At 46.2% G+C, this 17,763-nt stretch overlaps 1 protein-coding gene across 1 annotated transcript in view; it reads right to left on the bottom strand.

Moving 5' to 3' along the window:
* The window catches only part of BCO1 (beta-carotene oxygenase 1), a 32,105-nt gene extending 14,544 nt beyond the window's left edge, over positions 1-17,561 (bottom strand). Inside the window, exons 1-7 of the mRNA XM_020805714.3 lie at positions 17,426-17,561; positions 11,314-11,442; positions 7,394-7,523; positions 5,573-5,720; positions 3,944-4,091; positions 2,533-2,759; positions 834-1,091 (exon numbers count right to left, since the gene is read on the bottom strand). Coding sequence (XP_020661373.3) covers positions 834-1,091; positions 2,533-2,759; positions 3,944-4,091; positions 5,573-5,720; positions 7,394-7,523; positions 11,314-11,442; positions 17,426-17,513 — 1,128 coding nt within the window. The 5' untranslated portion in view covers positions 17,514-17,561. The remainder of the gene's footprint in view (positions 1-833; positions 1,092-2,532; positions 2,760-3,943; positions 4,092-5,572; positions 5,721-7,393; positions 7,524-11,313; positions 11,443-17,425) is intronic.
* Between the last annotated feature and the right edge of the window lie 202 nt (positions 17,562-17,763).

The following is a 17,763-nucleotide window of genomic DNA, read 5'->3' as shown; positions in this document are numbered from 1 at the left end:
TTTTCAGGATGCTCGTTATATAAGCCCTACCCCAAAAATAAGCCCCAGTGAAGTGAAATCCCGCCCTCCACCCTTGTGCAGCAACCAGAAGATGATGACATGATTGCATTTGAGTAGGTAGGTAGGTAGGTAGGTAGGTAGGTAGGTAGGTAGGTAGGTAGGTAGGTAGGTAGGTAGGTAGGTAGGTAGGTAGGTCGGTCGGTCGGTCGGTCGGTCGGTCGGTCGGTCGGTCGGTCGGTCGGTCGGTCGGTCGGTCGGTCGGTCAGTCGGTCAGTCGGTAGGTCGGTCGGTAGGTCGGTCGGTCGGTCGCCTGACTAGACTGACTTAGGTGCTGCCTGGCTTCCGGAACCCAATTTCTGTCTCTCCACACACCTCCAAGGTGTTAACTAAAATCCAGAACAGGAGCCATCCTGCAGTCTGAGCATCCTGCAGGGTGTTTAGAAAACCTTGCTTCACTCCTTTTCCACAACCCAACTCTCAGTGTGTGTGTGTGTGTGTGTGTGTCTGTCTGTCTGTCTGTCTGTAGTGTCCTGGAACGGATTATCGTCATTAAGCGAGGCACCACTGTACCGCTTCTGGACTCCCTAGACAAAACATGGCCTTCGATGTGCCTTCGTTTCTAGACAGCAACTGCTTCATATTGAGTTAGACCACTGGGTCCATCTAGCCTGATACTACCAACTCTGTCTGGCTTTTCATGGTTTTAGGGTAGGACCTTTTGACTTTGCTTCCCCGATGAAACCCTGGCGCTGCTTTGCTTCCAGAATAAAATGAGACAGGGTGCACATGCGACTGGGTGTAGGCAATGAGTACTTGGGTCCTAAATTAGTTACCTTGTCACACTGCAGAGGAAGCACAAACCTCTTGCAGGTTGGGATGGAAGTGAGCTTCATGTTGTCCTCAAAGTTACTATTCAAGTTCTTGAGATAGAACATTTGGTAGAGGCTGTTGTCGGTGTAGGAGATGATGTCTAAAACCACGTGGTTGTCCTCCTCGTAAGCATTCACGTGATGGAAGAGGACCAACGCGTCTGTGTAATACTTGGTAGGGAGGACTTTTTTGGTCCTTTTGTCAATGAGGTGGATCCAGGTCTGCAAAATGGGAAAGCAAGACTTGGTTAGGAGGAGTCCAGAAACAGGGGTGGCTCATTCTTTTATAAGACCGCCAAAACCTCATGAATAGGTGCTAGTTTTTGAGCCCCGCAGGGCTCTTCATCCTGCCAGGCTTGACAGAGCTGGAAAAGGAGCAGAAGAAACAGGACAGTTTCCAACCTGATAGTTAGATGGAGGGGCCAATCCCTCTTGTTTACGACCTGTCAGGATACCTCTGTCTTCACAGCAGGTGGCTTTTGTTAGTTAGGAGTACTAATTACTACAACAACAACAACAACAACAACAACAAAATCTCCGGTTGATCTGTCATTTGCATTTCCCCTCAGAATGACGTACTTTGCAAGGTTCTTGTCGTGAGGAAAAACTTAGGATGGAGAGATCAATGTGCACTGCCTTGAGTGCATAGAGGAAAGACATACATGAGAGAAATAGTTATAAAAAAAAATCCCAAAAATGTCCTAAGGGAATTTTTGTTTTACTTACAATGTCATCTATGAATGGGCCATGTACAGTGGTGCCTTGCAAGACAAATGCCTCGCAGGAAAAAAAACTCGCAAGACAAATGGTTTTGGCAATGGGGGTCGATGACTCACAAGATGAATGTTCCTATGGCCGTGCTTCGCAAGACGAATGTTTTCCATTTTTTGTTCCTGCCTCATGTTTGCTGATTTTTAAATGTTTTTCTATGATGTTTAAAAACTTAAAGTTTTTTGATTGAAATTTTAAAAATCTGCACAATATGTATGGCTTTAAAGAGCATTTAATAAAACCTTCGTAAACCAAATTTGACTTTGTTCTGACTTTTTTTTGCCCATAGGAACGCATTAATTAGATTTCAAGGCATTCCTATGGGAAAATGCGTTTTGCAAGATGAATTTTTCTCAAGACAACTTTAACCGTATCAAGGTAAATTTACAGGCCTGAGCAGAATAAAGTATATTAATGAGCAGCCCTAATGAACAGATGTGTAGAAACTGAGTCACGATGACTCAGCAGTGCTGACTCATGAATGATGCAACACATAATGTGATTGGACACAAGCAGATGTATATATGTATATATATGTGAAACTGTACAGTTGATGTATCTTCCTGCTTTGTGATGAATGCTACCTGTTATGCTGCCAGACTGAACTGCTGTAAATATCTTGTAAATACACGTTGGTGGTGGAGAAGCTGCTGGTGTATGCGTGAGTTATTCTGGACTAATCAATATGCTGCTAAATCTGCTGTTTTTCCACATTTTCGCGCTAACAAACCGTGGAATGAATTAAATTCGTCTTGTGAGGCACCACTGTATAGGCATATTACCACAGTAATAATAGATAGTATATCTGCATAGTTTAGGAGAGAAATGCCCATGCCCGATTTAATCAATGTGTGTTGGAGAAAATTCTCAGGAGAGAAGGAGTTGTATATACCTTGTCGTCTTTCTGGAAGACGAGGCAGGAGGCCCAGCTCACCCCTCGGATGTAGGCCGTCGCCATCTTGAGTATATCCAGTTTGAACGGCTGCTCTACGAAAAGGACGTAATTTTCCGACACACCAAAGCTGTGATAATAGCTTGGGTTCAAGAGGGAACGGGAGGGGATGGTACACATGACTTCCAGATATTTCAGGCAGGTCTTCTTCTTCTTCTTTTCACTTTCTAAATAAAAACAAAAACGAACCCCACAAAAATGTGCTGCCTTTTGGATTCCAGTTCCCTACACCATCCTTTCTGAATTTGATGCCCTCTAGATTATGAAGTGCAATTATCATTATCGCCTCTTCACCAGGGTGGACAGTTATCAAAAACAATGTTGTTGCAGCATAAAATACAACAGGACCCCTGGATCTACAAGATCAGTGTCTCCAGATTCACTTATCCACGGTCTGAACATATTAAAATAAAAAATGACAGAAAAGGCAGCAAGCAAAGGATGGATGGCTGTTAGCGAGGAATAGAGGTAGGCAACCCTTTCAATGCTTCTGGTTCTTAAAGATCCGTGCAACGAGGCCCCTGCTCAGCTATTGTTGTATCCAGGATCTTCGACACAGTCAAATCGCTGCCTGCCTGATTCCAGTTTTTCTAAATAAATAAATCAGCAAGTAAGTCAATTCTACTCATACATAGGCTCTATACATGAGCAAAAACTCAATTTCACAGAATTTTTTTCTTATGTGTAGAGCCTTCGTACGGGCAGAGACCAGTGGAGGTTGATGGTTCTAAATTTGTGGAAGCAGTTAATTGGCTTTAGGTTTTAACTGGAATCATGCAGGAGCTGTCCCAGGTCCTGATTCTACTTCAGGGGGCCAAGGTCAGCACCTTGGAAAGCTCCGTTAAAGTGAGACTAAGACCTGGAATGGATTCTCTCTTACTGGAAAAATGGAGTCCCCATTTTTGAGGCAGTCACCTGCCTCCACTTGCAGGAACACACTGCTGCTTGCGTGGGGAAACCAACAAGGGATGTAGGGTAGCTGTTCCGTTCTAGCCCTGGTTACAGTAACTGCGGAATCAGACTAAGGCAATTTTGTGCAAAACCATCCTACAATTTTGTGCAAAACCATCTTACAATTTTGTGCAAAACCATCTTACAATTTTGTGCAAAACCATCCTACAATTTTGTGCAAAACCATCTTACAATTTTGTGCAAAACCATATTACAATTTTGTGCAAAACCATCTTACAATTTTGTGCGAAATCATTCTCACCAACTTGAGAACTCCTGGCAACAGCACCCATGTCTCGCCTCCTTGCAGGCTGAGGAAGAGAACGTGGCAATCGCTCGTTCACTTGGGTCAAGAGCAAAAGAAGGAAACGACTTCTAATTCCCTAGTGCCTCTTCTTACCTGGTGCCGAAGGTGGAATTTTAAAGATCACATATTTTGTCTTCCCTTTGTCCACGATGGAAGTGCCCATGTTGAGAATATTCCCGGCACTGTCATAATGGGGATGGGATGTTGTCAAGTTGATGGCAAAGTATTTTGAGTAGTCGACCTAGCACATGACAACACAGAAGACAAAAAAAAAAGTGTTGTGAAGGAAAACAGGAAATGGGAAGGTGGGACCTTGAGGTTGATAGTCAAGAATTGAGGAGTGGAATGCAGACTGGCCAGTAGAAACATGAGACATCTTGGTTGCTGGATGCCCAACTACGGTGAGATGTACTAGGTTTCCCTCTAGGTTACAAGACTTATCCCTAAATATACATCCGCACACATGTCTTTGCATATGCAACCTTCATGCAAGTCTTTCCTTCTTGTGTAGTGACATGTTTCCACTTATTTGATCAAAAGAAAAGGAAAAGAAAAAAGACAAACACATGGTGGCACCTTAAAGACCATCTATTATATTTTAATGTGAGCTTTCGTGAATCAAATCCACTTCCTCAGATGTGAGAGTGTAATTACATGGCAAAATTTTCTACATTTACATTCTACATGGCATCAAAATATAGAGACTATGGTTGGTTGGTTAGTACAGTGGTACCTCGCAAGATGACGATCCCGCTAAACAACGAATCCGCATAACAATGACTTTTTGCAATCGCTATAGTGATTTGCAAAACAGTCATTCCAACGGGGGATTTTCGCTTATCGATGATTTGGTCCATGCTTTGCAAACCATTTGTTCGCAAGATGACGATTTTTACAGCTGATCGTCGGCTTCGCAAAATGGCTGCCCTGTGTTTTCCGGACCCATGCTTTGCAGGACAGCCATTTTTACAGCTGATCGGCGCTCGCAAAATGGCTTCCCTATGGGCGATCTTCACTGGAAGACGAGGTATTTCCCCATTGGAACACATTAAACGGGTTTCAATGCATTCCAATGGGGAAATGGATTTTGCATGACAATGATTTCGCTAAACAGCGATTTCAAAGGGACAGATTATCGTTGCCATGCGGGGCACCACTGTAGATGTAAGTTGCAAATTGTGTGGTACTTCCCACCAGATAATGATTTCTATTTGGTAATGAGATCTTTTCATTGAAGCTTTGTACTGAGAAAGGGTGTGTGAACCCCTGCCATAGAATAACAATAGCAGAAACATGATTGTTAATTATCCATGGCCAAAATTAAGAAGGCTGGCATTTTACACCTGGTAATGATTTTCAAGACCCCTGTTTGATATTCAGTTTTGTTCTAGGAGGTTTTGTACACAGTAACAATGGTCAGTGAATCACCTCAGACAATAAATGACAGCAAGAACACCCCTGCCTCACAGGAAAGCCATTTACCTGTTCAGGTATATTGTTTTACCCATTCCACCATTCCACCACCCACTTCTTAGCAGTTTCTCCTATGATGCGCACCAGCGGTTTTTAAAAAACCCTTCTACCCTCTAGATGTATTTGACCACCGTTCCCATCACACCCGCTAGGGTGGATAGCTGGGGATGATGAGAACTGTGCTTCAAGCAGCCTGAGGCGGACAGGCTGAGGAGAAGCGGATGTGTACGCCAGAGGCCACCAATTTACCTTCTCCAGCGTCTCCAGAGTCCGCGGATTGATCTTTCGAATGAAATTGACCTCACTGGTAGCATAGTAATCATCACCATTTTTCATGATATTGATGAGGCAGTTGTCTGTGAACTCAGGTATTGTGTGGGAGAGATAACAGAAAGCCCTGTGACGGGGAAGAGAGAGAAATCATCTTTTCTTTCAGCATTTCTAGTCCGAACTGTGACCAAGCCAGTTTGCTTGGTGACTAGATGTTGGGTCATACAGACGTATATGTTAGTTGACTAGGCAATACTAGACAATGCACAGCTGAATGTGTGAACAAAGCCGGTTGAATATACAGTACCATGTAACCTGCAGTGAGAAGTGGTCTCAATGGCATTTGCTCCGTGATATGTCCTTCACACATGCAACCAGGTTAAAATTCTCAAGTGATGAGACAACACGAGCCAAGCAGATCAACAAGCTATCTCTCCTGTGCTGTTAGTAGAATGAGTCAGTACCTGTTTGCTCTCAAGTTTTGAAATGTTGAACCTTCTAATGTTGGGTCGCTACCAAGATGACACCTGCAAGCCAGCGCTTCCAAAGCTAAATTTCCCAAGTCCTATCTTAAAAAGTTGTAGGGAAACAATGAGATAATGGATGAAAGCACTAAATCCAATGCTAGGCCTACCTAGAGCAGACCATGAAATGAACAGGGCTTGTTAACAATGGCTAACTTAAGTTCCAAGATTGGAGGAGTTAATTTTTGGACGAACACACCCAGAATCCAACACTAAGAACTGGAGATTTGGAAGGTTATAATTCCAAGCCTCTTTTCCAAATTCTGTTTTGCATCTCACTGATTTTGGTGTTTCTACTCTAAGTAGGACTAATGTCCACCTAATATGCAATGTACTCTTTGCCAATGCTGGATTTGGTTTCCGGTGCCCCCTTTGTAATGATGCAATTCCAGGGTCTTGACCAGAAGAGGTTCCCCCCCTCCACCCCACAACCTGATCCATTTTTAACCAGACGTGAACATTTCTGTGTCCAAAGCACTTGCTCTACGTGTAAGATGAAATTCTTCCCTGGGAGGCCACTTACCAAAGGAAAAGAAGGCATAGAGCGGGGTGAGGGATCTGTGGCCCACCAGAGGCTTGGGGACTATCATTCCCATCAGCTACAACCAGCATGGCCAATAGGTGGGACAATGGGACTTGTAGTTTAGTGCAGTGGTTCCCAACCTTGCGTCTCCAGATGTTTGGACTACAACTCCCAGAAGCCTTCACCACCACCTCTGCTGGCCGGGATTTCTGGGAGCTGAAGCCCAAGAACATCTGAAGGCCCAAGGTTGTGGACCACTGGTCTAATAGCATCTAGGAGGGGCACAGATTCTCACTTGAATAGGGCCTGGAAAATCGTTCAAGCTCACTTTCAGGTTCTCATTTTCATGCGCAATCTGAAAAACACAGAGTTTTCTGGAGCATTTTTGGAAGGCACTTTTGTCTGTACATTGGAAAGGCCCAGACTGTCCAGAGCATGTTTCCTCCCCACCCCCATTCTCCAAGCACTTTATGCTCCTTTTTGCATGCACAGATGCAGCAGCGTGCATTTTCCGCATGCATTATCTTGCAAACTGCACTGCAGGCTTCAAGGAAGTACTGATTTCAAGTTTCCTGTTCAGCTTGGTGTTGGTAAAAATTTTTTTGGGATGCATGCCTTGGATTGGGGGGGGGCACATCACTCTCTTTGCCTCTTCCCAGTACAGGGGAAGCCTCTTGTATAGGACAAGGCACTCACAGGGCAAGCAGAAAGCGTTCATGTTACTAGTAAGCAGGAATGGCAAGAGTCGCTTACTTGGCGAATATGTTCTTACACGGATCAGGGTAAGCCATCGTCCCAAATTCTGACACCACAATCCTGTTTGCTTCAATGTTACACTTGTAGGTGTCACTGCGGAGGTATTTGCTTCGATAGAAAACCTCACCTGATAAGATAAGACAAGAGTTAGTCATTAGCAAATCACAAGCACATACGGACGAACAGTGTACGTGTTCTGTAAGTGGAATAACATCATCATTTCAGGATAAACAAGAGGAGGACTTTGGCATCAGCAGGCATGTGGAAAGGAATTCCTTTGGGATGCCGATCTGAGACTGGGCTGGGAGGCAGAGGGGCAGAATCGGCCCTGCTGTAAGGTAGAGGGAGCCACCCGCTTCGGTCAGCAACGGCAGTCCTGTAAGTATTTCTCCTGAACTGGAATTCCCCTCCAGATGCCAAACTTCTTAACTTAGAACCGGTCTGTTCTTTCCCCCTAAACCGGCTCAGTGCTGCCATCCAACGATGCCAAACTCCTCTCACATTTCCCCATCTGCTTCATAAAAAAGGGGAAGGAATTGTGTGTAAAGCGGAAGCATGGGAGGAACACAAACACAGCTGTCACTTGGGCAGAAATGACATGTTCACAATAATCCAGAGAGGAGGTGTTTACAGTGGGTTAGGGGTAAACCAGCCTTAAATCAGCTGCTGTACATTTCCTCAAGTTTCAGCGCATTCTTCTTTGGCTCTAATTTTTTTTTTTAAAGACCATGTTTATCTGCAAATGAGGATGTGCCGTTTAACTACAAGGTTTTTTTTTTAAGGAATCACACATTGGCATGCATGAAGTGGGAAAGGGGGGGGGGAAATGAGGATACAATGGTGGCCAAGGAAGAGAAAGGGGGATGATGAATAGAAGGGTGGACAGATGGCTGAGAGTAAAAATAATAAAAACAGAGAGAGACAGACTGTTCTGTACTGCCCCAAACTATGGAGTATCTGTAAAATCCAACCAGAACAAAACTGGATTGGACATCATTTTAAACTGCAGTATGGTTCGACATCACATGACAATTTATTTATTTATTGCAACGTTACACCAATCTCCCTTGGAGAGTTTACCCCATGGGAGGCCTCTGAGAAGACTGACATAGGGATGTCCTTTTAAAGTTGGAAGCCTAAACAGAGTAGGTCCCACTGAATACAAGGGGACATACTTCTGAGTCAATGGGAACAGGATTGCACTTGATCAGAAACAAGCCAACTCCACTTCACTGGTTGCCTAGTAAATGGACAGTTAGTAGGGCAAGTCACTGAAAACTTTTAGAGGAAGAAAAGCAAGAGGCAGAATGACTAATAATGAGCAAGGAAATCCCGCATGAAAGAAAAAGGCCAGCTCTCCCAGAGACACAGACACTATCCAGACAGGAAAAAGAACCAGGTAGAAGCGCCCCTGAGGAATTTGAAACAAATCAAGAACTATTCTCCAGGCATTAAAAGCAGTGTGAAAGAATGGGCTGGAAATGTCTGGATAAGGAGGAAGAGAAAATATTACCCGGGCGATTTGCTAGAACTTGGAAACATTACCTTTTTTTTTAAGTACAGCTCCCAGAATTCCATAGCTAGCCCTGTGGGCTAGGGGATTCTGGGAGTGGTAGTCCACAATATAACATTGCTAAACTCTGGCACATAGCGCCTAGGGTCATCTCAGGTCATTTGCTTTCGGGATCATCTATTGGGGTCACTACGATGAATAGGCTGCAATGAAACTTGCTTCACATGCTACTATGCCACAGTGACCTAATTTCGGGCTCAGCTTCCAATGCAAATCTTGCAGAATGGCAGACTTTGTCAGTGAAGGAAACCTTGTGTTTCAGCTGCTGGTTGCCCCCAGACACCCTCCTTATCTGACGTTTTTGTGGATGTTTCCTTTCTCTTGCCAGTACAACAAAATCGAACTGTGGGGAAAAGGATCCACAGGGAGACCAGTCTGATATTTAAAAGGAAACCATCCCCCAAACTGGCGGGAAGAATTAACAGTTACTTTGGCATTTAAACAGTTGGATTCCTCTGATCAACTTTACAAACACTGCCCAATTTTTAGTAAGCCACCAAAGTTTAGAAGTGTGGCTTTTTCTTTTTTGGACGATCACTCCCAGAATTCCGCCAGCCAGTAGTTTTAGAAGCTGTTCTAAAACCGAGGAGAAAAGTGGCTAAAGTCACATTCAAAGGACAACTTAAAAAAAAACAAAAACCAAGAACACACACAATAATTTAGATGACAGTTCCCTCTTGATAAAGATGCTGGAAGAATTCAAGGGGTACCCCAATTAAAAAAATGGTAAAAAAGAAAATGAAAGGCAGTCTTTGAACCACTGAAGTATTTTCAAAAGCATTTTTTTAAAAAAAATGCAAAAATGATGGATTGTTTTTCATTTAGCAAAACAGGAATGATTTCACATCAGTCATGTCTGAAATTGTCATGGATTAAACTGAGGATCCTGCCTTATTCTTGTCTTCTTGTCTTGCATTCTGGGCTAAATCCAATTATTATTCCCCCTTAGCTAATTAAATCAGCAAGAACTCGAGGAACGCCTGACTTATCAAGTCAATGAGTTCAGTGTATCTCCTCGAGTGGTATTTAGACCAAAGCATCCAGTCCTGAGCATCCTAATATCTCTGGGGAAAATCTACACAGACAGGAGGACAGGAATCACCATCTTCTCTTGTCCACAAGTGCTTGTGGCAAAATAACACTATTCGCTTTTCAAGATGCCATGAAGACTCGCTTGTTGTGTGTTGTCGTGTTGCATTGACCCTACGGTGGCCCTATTGGGACTTTCAAGGAATGTGAGATATTTAAGCAGGGATCTGATCCCATGCCTTTCGAGTCTAAGCCCATCGCTCTGTCCACTACACCTCCCCGCCTCTCCACTACACAGACTGACCACCTCTTGTCAGAATGCACTGTTGTTCATTTCATGTTGTCTGTCTCCATCCGGTGGCAAGCAGAGGCATATCTGCCTTTGTTGAGCCCAAAGAAACTGCTTAACTGACATGGTTAATGGCAGAGCTCTGTGTTTTTAGGAATCTGGTGAAGGTTGGGAGTTCGATTCCTTGCAGTGCCTCCTGGGGAGTAGAGGTAGCCTGGGGCCAGCTGCACAGTTGTCCCAGGGCACCCCCAGAAGAAGAAGGGAATGGGAAATTATTTCTGAGTCTTCTCTACTTGCAAAACACTGAAAAAGGTTGCCCTAAGTCAGAACTGACTTGACAGCACACAGTCACTATGCTCAGAAATGTCACTTTTGGGGACTACAACTCCCAGAATCCCCCAGGTAGCCTGGAGAGGAGTCACCCCTTGTCTACCTAAGAGCAGATACATCCTTCCTTGAATTGCAATGATAGTTGCCATTAAAGAGACACATGGCTCACTTCTTCCGATAATAATGACAACGTGCCATCAAGTCAGCTCTGACGTTGACGACCAATATTCCCTCTAAGCTGTGCTGGTGCGCGACTGCACAGTGCTGTGCCCCTGTAGCCAGTGTAGCTGCCAGTGTGGTTCCAGTCACAGCTGGAAAACTGTGTGCACAATTCCAGCACTGGTGGAAAATTAGAGGGAATGTTGATCGCAATCCTTTCCAGGGTTGTCTAAGGAGACCATATCTAGAAGTGTTGACCTTTCCTTTCTCCTGGGTGCACCCTGGGACTATGCAGCTTGCCCAAGGCCACCCAGGCTGGCTCTTCTCCCAAGAAACACAGTGGGACTTTGAACTCCCAGTGTCTGGCCCCACAGCCAGATAATTCTTCCGTAACGTGTCTCTAATCTGATGGTTGATGAACTGCCGGTACGCCTTGGGCTGTTTCTAAAGTCTGGTTAGGCCTCCCTCCCAGCCGAGCCGGAGACTGATCTTGCAAAGGTCTTTGGCCATCGCTTGAGGTCGGAGACACAAGCCTACCGTTTTTGATCGTAAAGCTGTGCAGCAGAGCCAGGCCGTCGAACCAGTGGTTGTATTTGCTTTCCCCGACGGTGTGCATGCCCGGACCATTGCGCAGAAGGATGCCCTCCATCCAGCTGGGGATCTCGCCTGAGGAAAGGGACAGGAAAACACATCAGGAGGGAGATTTACTGTGGCATCAGTGAGCTCTGGAAAAGCTCCCCGGGGGAATCCTGGCATGGAGCCCTTCCTTCCTGTCTTGGCGAGGGGCTTAACTTTCGTCCCAGGGCAGCCATTTCTCAGAGGGAGGCAAAATATCTTTGAATCCCAGCTATATTTGGGGGCGCAGGGAGGAAAGGAACAGGGCTTAGGACAAATGTGGGAGCATCAGATGTCTAAACCTTTCATGGGAGCAGTTGCTTTTTTATAAATCCCTTGTCACTCATGTTCCAGTAACCATGCCAGACCGAGAGAGTTACACAACTCACTGAACCAGGGAGCAAAGCAGAATTTCCGAGAACAATATCCCCAGCCCGTCAGTCATAAAAGGTCAGAAGGAAAAGCCAGCATCCAAAGGCTGTGAAATTAACTCTTTGAGCCCAAGAGAGCATCTCCTCAAGTAGTACTGCTGTCACTCAAACCACGTTGTAAACTGCCTTTGAAATGGAGTGACAGGCGGCTGTTCTGCAGGGGGGGGGAACCACACACACACACACAAATCCCCATAGGGCTGACCTCTTCTTGGGATTTTGCTATTAGCAGGGCCGGGCGTAACATTAGGCAGAATGAGCCAACTGCCTTAGCTGGCTTCTGCTGGGAGACAAACGGGCCAGCCCTCAAGTGGTTCTTCTTGAGCTCATGAAGGGTGGCCCCGTTTTGGAAGTCAGACCAGAGTTTCTTCCACCTGGCCCCTAAACCAGCCTGCCCCCTGAGGTGCTGTGGACTGTCCGGTCACCTTCTGCTGAAAGAGATGAGGAAGGGGCCACCATCCTGTCCTTTACCTCAAGCAAGTATGGCTGATCGGAGAGATGGCCCTTCCTGCCGGAACGGCATGAGCTCACCAGGATCGTTCACAGATCTCTTAATAAAAGATGCTGGAGATTTCTGCTGCAACTAAAGGGGGTCCCACTTCTGGGTAGGGTTGGGTGGGCATGTTCCTGCTAAGCATCACGGGTCAAGTATCAGTTGCACTCAGACCACACAAGGGACAAGGGCTGGGTGGCCAACTCGATGCGGTTGGCGCCGTCTCTGGTGATCCTGCTCTCCACTTCCCCGGCCTCCGTAGGCATCCGCTGCTATCGCCACCTGCAGATTCCTGCATTTTCTGCCACTGCGCTCTTGTACTTTGAACTGATTTATAGACTTCGGCCAGGAACCTATTCATTACTTCCAGGTAGAGCTTTGTTGTTGTTCTTAAATGCTGTCAAGCTGCCTCCAACTTCAGTCACCTGTATGAATGAGTGTCCCATTCTCAACCAGCCCCGCTCAGCAACCTGCAAGTCTGAAGGGCTTCATTCACGGAGCCCATCTATCTTGTAGCTGATCTTCCTCTTTTCCTGCTGCCTTCAACTTTTCCAACCATTATTGAAGTTTCAAATGATCCTTGCTTCCTTAAGAGGTGCCCAAAGTAGGAAAGTCTTAGCCTTTTTCTTGCTTCCAGAAAAATAAAAATCAGGCTTGCTTTGATCTAGGACCCACTTGTCTGTCCTTCTGGCTGTCCAGGGTACCCACAAAGCTGTCACACAGGCAAGGAATCCATTGCTGAATGGCAAATCAATACCTAACATGCATCTCATTGAGTAAACAAGCCTACTCTAGTTAGGAGCTGTGGTGGAAGGCTGGCCTTAATTTACTCTTGTTCTGTCCACATTAATGTCACGATGGTGTTTTGTTTCTTCAGGTGAGTCCCCCCCCTCTTCTTTTGCTATCTATTTTTTTAATTGTATTTGCATTTGAGACAGAAAGATTAGATCCAGAGGTGCAAAAAGGAAACAACCCTCTATTTCAGGGATGGTGGGGCAAGGGGGGGGGGTCTGGACATTTCTCTTCCTCCCCTAGGCTTGGGGAGGGCAAAATGTGGCATGTGGGTCACGTATAGATCTCAAAGGATTGAGGGCAGCCCTTTCTCCTCCCCAGGACCTACAGCCACTGCTGGTTTTGAAAAAAAAAAAATTCTCCTAGGGATCAAGCCGCTGAAGCGTTGGGGGAAACATAGTGAAAGGGCCTTACTGACCCCAGAGGAGTGCAATGCAACTTTCTGAATAATTTTCCCCCCTAAATCAGGGGACAGCTTGGGGTCAGACATGGAAAGCAGGAATGGATGGCCCTCCAAGGTCTGGGGGTGGGTGGGCATCGGTGCCCCTAAATCCCACAACCACCCTTTCGAATCACTCACTGCCCCTGAAAAGTTAGGAGGCCTCTCTCACATGGGGAAGTTCTAGGGCTCACCATTCCGAATCCCACAGCAGCTACTGTGAGATCCTGCTTTTGCGCTTCCATTTCACCTATGGGAGTTGACACATGGCCTTTATTTGCAGCCGGCATCAATGTCTGCTCGATGTGTGTTCTGCGTATTTCCACTGGTATTTTTCCCCCTCTCTCTTCCTTCCATAACCAGAGGCAATATTTTTTTATTATCCAACGATTCTTTGAGCCAAGAAAACCATTGTCTTAATAGTTAATCCAAATCTACCTCCCCTCTTACAAGAGCAACAGGTTTTATTATAAAATGACTTGGCATAATCCAGTATAAATGTCTTATGAAACTCCACTATTCAACAAATCACGTTATGCAAAAACGTACGCTAGGTAAACCTAGATAAAGTCCCAATAAGCATTACATTGGATAATTGTCTTTCATAAGTCAAATGTCTTTCATAAGACATTTATCCAACATAATACTTATTGGGACTTTATCTAGCATGCATTTTTGCATAACATGATTTGATAAAGACTGGAGTGATTCTGGAAGTGTTTCTGTGTATGTGTGCAAGAGAAAGAGAGTGTCTTTTTTGTTTTCAAAGGAGTATCTGAGAAAACAAACACCGAAGTGGATTGTCAACCCATGAAATATCTCACTGAAATACATTTCAGCTGGTTTGGCATGGTATTTATGGCTTTTAAAAAAAGATCAACTTGCTCATGACATCGATGTTCCATGTTGGAATTGCAAACACCCATTCCTTTCCATGTAGACTCCTATGTTTAGGACATCATGTGCTTTAGCATGTGGTTTCCCCCATCCTGAGAAGGGCACCACGTGCTCTTCCTCAGAGCTGGGGGGAAATGGGTCTGTCCTGAAGATGATAATAATAATAATGGAACTGCAGAACTTGAAGGGATGCTAGGGACCACCAGCCCCTGTTTAGAGGCCCAGTGGGGGAATCAAACTCCCATCGTCTGGCTCCACGCCTAAGCCACTGAGCTATCCAGCACCGATACTGCAGTGACCTCTCACTGCTGGTTCTGCTGGCTAACACCGATAGGAGCTGCTGCCCATCTAGAGAGCAACTGGCTCCTCACGTCTGCCCCAGAGAGAAGGGCATGCTCAGGTCTGGATCCAGACATGCTGGAGCTCCAAGCTATGTCTGCACTGGGAGATCTGGTAGAGTTACTTGAGGAAAGTATATCATTCGAACAATGATGTAAAACTTGAGTCCTTTCCCTCTCCAGTTGCTTAGCCCTCATCCTCTGAGGCTTGGAGTTACAGTTTCCTTATACCTCAGCCTGGCACTGGACATACTCGTTTGTGCCTGGGGATCTGGGACCACAGAGGGCTAAACCAGCTGCCTGTCCTACAAGGCCATGGAGGGTTGGCCAACTTGACCTCATCCATAGCAGCCACTGGGCGTTTGCTCTCCTCGCCCTACCGAAAAGAAATCCCACAGCAAACACAGCTTTGCTCCGTCACCCAAAGGAACAAAAGTTACTGATCGATATTCGGGCAGGAGGAACAGGGAAGAGAGCTTGTCCTCCCGTTCTGGCTTTAGACAACCAATCTGGCTCCTTCGTCTTTCCACGGCCCTTCCCTTCCATCTCTAACCCTCTTCCGGTTCTACAGGGCTGGACTAGCTTCATTTTTTTTCTGAGCTGCTTTGATGGACAACACACAACCCTATTGAGAAGTAGAATAAAAACAATAAATAAACATGGAGAGCTGGCTGGGTAGCTCAGTGGTTCAGGTCTCTGGCTGTGGAGCCAGAAGTTGGGGGTTCGATTTCCCCCAACTGGGCCTCCTTGGAGAAGAACCGGCCTGGGTAGCCTTGGGCCAGCTGCAACGTCCTGGGATGCCCCCAGAAGGAGGGAGGAGTTTCTGCCAAAAGGGTCAATGTAAGCTAGATCAACTTGACACAATTATGATTAGAATGGTCACTTTGGGGAACTACAACTCCCAGAATTCTCCAGGCAGCCTGTCTAGCTAGTAGCTACCACTAATCCTTCTGGGAATTGCAACAATATTTTATTTATTTATTTATTTATTACTTCAATTGATACATTACTGCATTAGGGCGGAACCGCTATTCTAGGCGGTTTATCGAAGATTAAAAACAAAACATCACAGCAGAACACTAAACTAGGATACAAAATGACAATACTGTGGCAAGAGCATTAAGAAAAGAGAGAAAGGAACCAGTGGAACCAACAGACTATCACAGAAAAGCCTTTCCAGAGGTGAAATGCTCAGCTGGAGTCAGATTGGAAAGCCTTTCCAGGCAGAGAATACTCAGAAGTGGTTTACCCTTCCCTTCCTCTAGGGGCGCTGTGGGACTCTGCCGCTGGCCCAAGGCCACCCAGGCTGGCTCTTCTCCTCCCTGGAGGTCCGGTGGGGATTTGAACTCTGAGCCTCTGGCTAAATCACAGGAGTAGAATTCTATTTCGAATCAAATCATTTATCATGCGCTGAAGTTAAATTCTGTTTCAAAACTCTGGGAATGAATGAATGAATGAATGAATGAATGAATGAATGAATGAATGAATAAATAAATGAATAAATGAATGAATAAATAAATAAATAAATAAATAAATAAATAAATAAATAAATAAATAAATAAATAAATGTCACGGCCATTCCGCAGCGTGGAAGGCAAGCAGCTAACCCACTGAGCTATTAAATAAACTTAGAGATATAATTGGACTGGGCCCCTGGTATGATTTGCAAGGATGAGTCTAAATCTAAAAAAATAAAGCAGGGCGGGGGGGGGAGCTAACAAAGCAAGCAAGCAGCAACAACATTCAAGAGGGCCCCCTTTTCCTGTAGATCTGCTCCTCGTTTCGAGGGGGACAAAAAAAAGAGGAGAGAGAGAGAGAGAAAAAAGGGTAAATAAAAGGACAAGTGGCTGGCGTTGAACCTTGGGCTTGAAGGAGGTGAAAAAGAAAAAGAAATAACAGTCATAAAGAAGGAAGCGCTAAAGGGAACCCTAAATAGGAACGGCGATTAAAACTGAAAATATGATCGGGGAAAAGAGGGGGGGGGGAGAAGAGACGCACCAAATCGTTCTTCTTAACTTGCCTTGGGCCGTTACACTTTTAAAAAAACGGGAGGAAAAAAGTTACAAAACTCTTGACAGTGTCTTGGACTCTCTTGCAAACTGTTCCGAGGTGCGGGGGGGGGAGGAAAGGGGGAGATCGGGATCCCAGGCCGTTCCGGACGTTTCCCCCCCTACTACAACTCCTATCAGCCCCAGCCTGGTACGGTGAGCGGCACGGCTGATGGGACTTGTTGCTTCCCGTATCTGGGGCCGTGGAGCGGGGGTGAAAGACAAGGAGAGGAAAGAGCCCCTTCCGATCCAGACAGGGGCCCCCGCAGTGCCCGGGGTCTACTCGGAAGCCAGCGCCGCCGAGAAACCCCCCTCCCCAAAGGAGCCTCTGCGGGCGCCCTCCAGGGCTGGAAGAGCGCCCACCTTTGGGCAAGGGAGCCAACCTTCCCCCCCCCCCCGCGGGGGCTCGGCGGGACCTCCTCGCGAGTCAGCCACCGCTTCTTCGCCTCCCCCCTTTTTTCCCTCTCCAGATCGTGGCTTCTTCCAGCGAGGAGGAAGAAGAGGAAGTCTTCCTCTGTGTCTTTTTTTGGGGGGGGGAGAGAAGAGAAACCCCCCCCTCCCTTGAAATGCTGCGATCCCTCCGAGGCTCGCCTTACCCCGCACTTCTGCCTTGATGGGCTCCGGGTGCTCCTCCTTGTTGCGGCTGAAGAGCGACTCCACCGTCCCCACCGGCTCGGCCGCCATCCTTCCAGCCTGCCTGCCTGCCTGCCCGCCGCCGTTCCTCCGGCTTTATCTTCCTCCCGGGGGGAGGTCGAAGTCCGCCTCCGGTCAGCTGCGGGCGGTTGAAGGTTGGCGGGCGGGGATTAATCCTGCCTGTCGGCTCAGCATCTTTTCCCTCCGCTTTCAGCACTTTCTCCGGCTCCTTAATCCCTGGGGCATTTCCAGAAGGCTTGGTCCCTAGGCAGAGCTGGGAAGGAACTCCTTTACAAGCGCG

Source organism: Pogona vitticeps, chromosome 10, assembly GCF_051106095.1.
Source record: "Pogona vitticeps strain Pit_001003342236 chromosome 10, PviZW2.1, whole genome shotgun sequence".
Taxonomy (NCBI): Eukaryota; Metazoa; Chordata; class Lepidosauria; order Squamata; family Agamidae; genus Pogona; species Pogona vitticeps.
The sequence above is the reverse complement of the archived record's forward strand: the minus strand, read 5'-3'. Positions and strand labels throughout refer to the sequence as shown.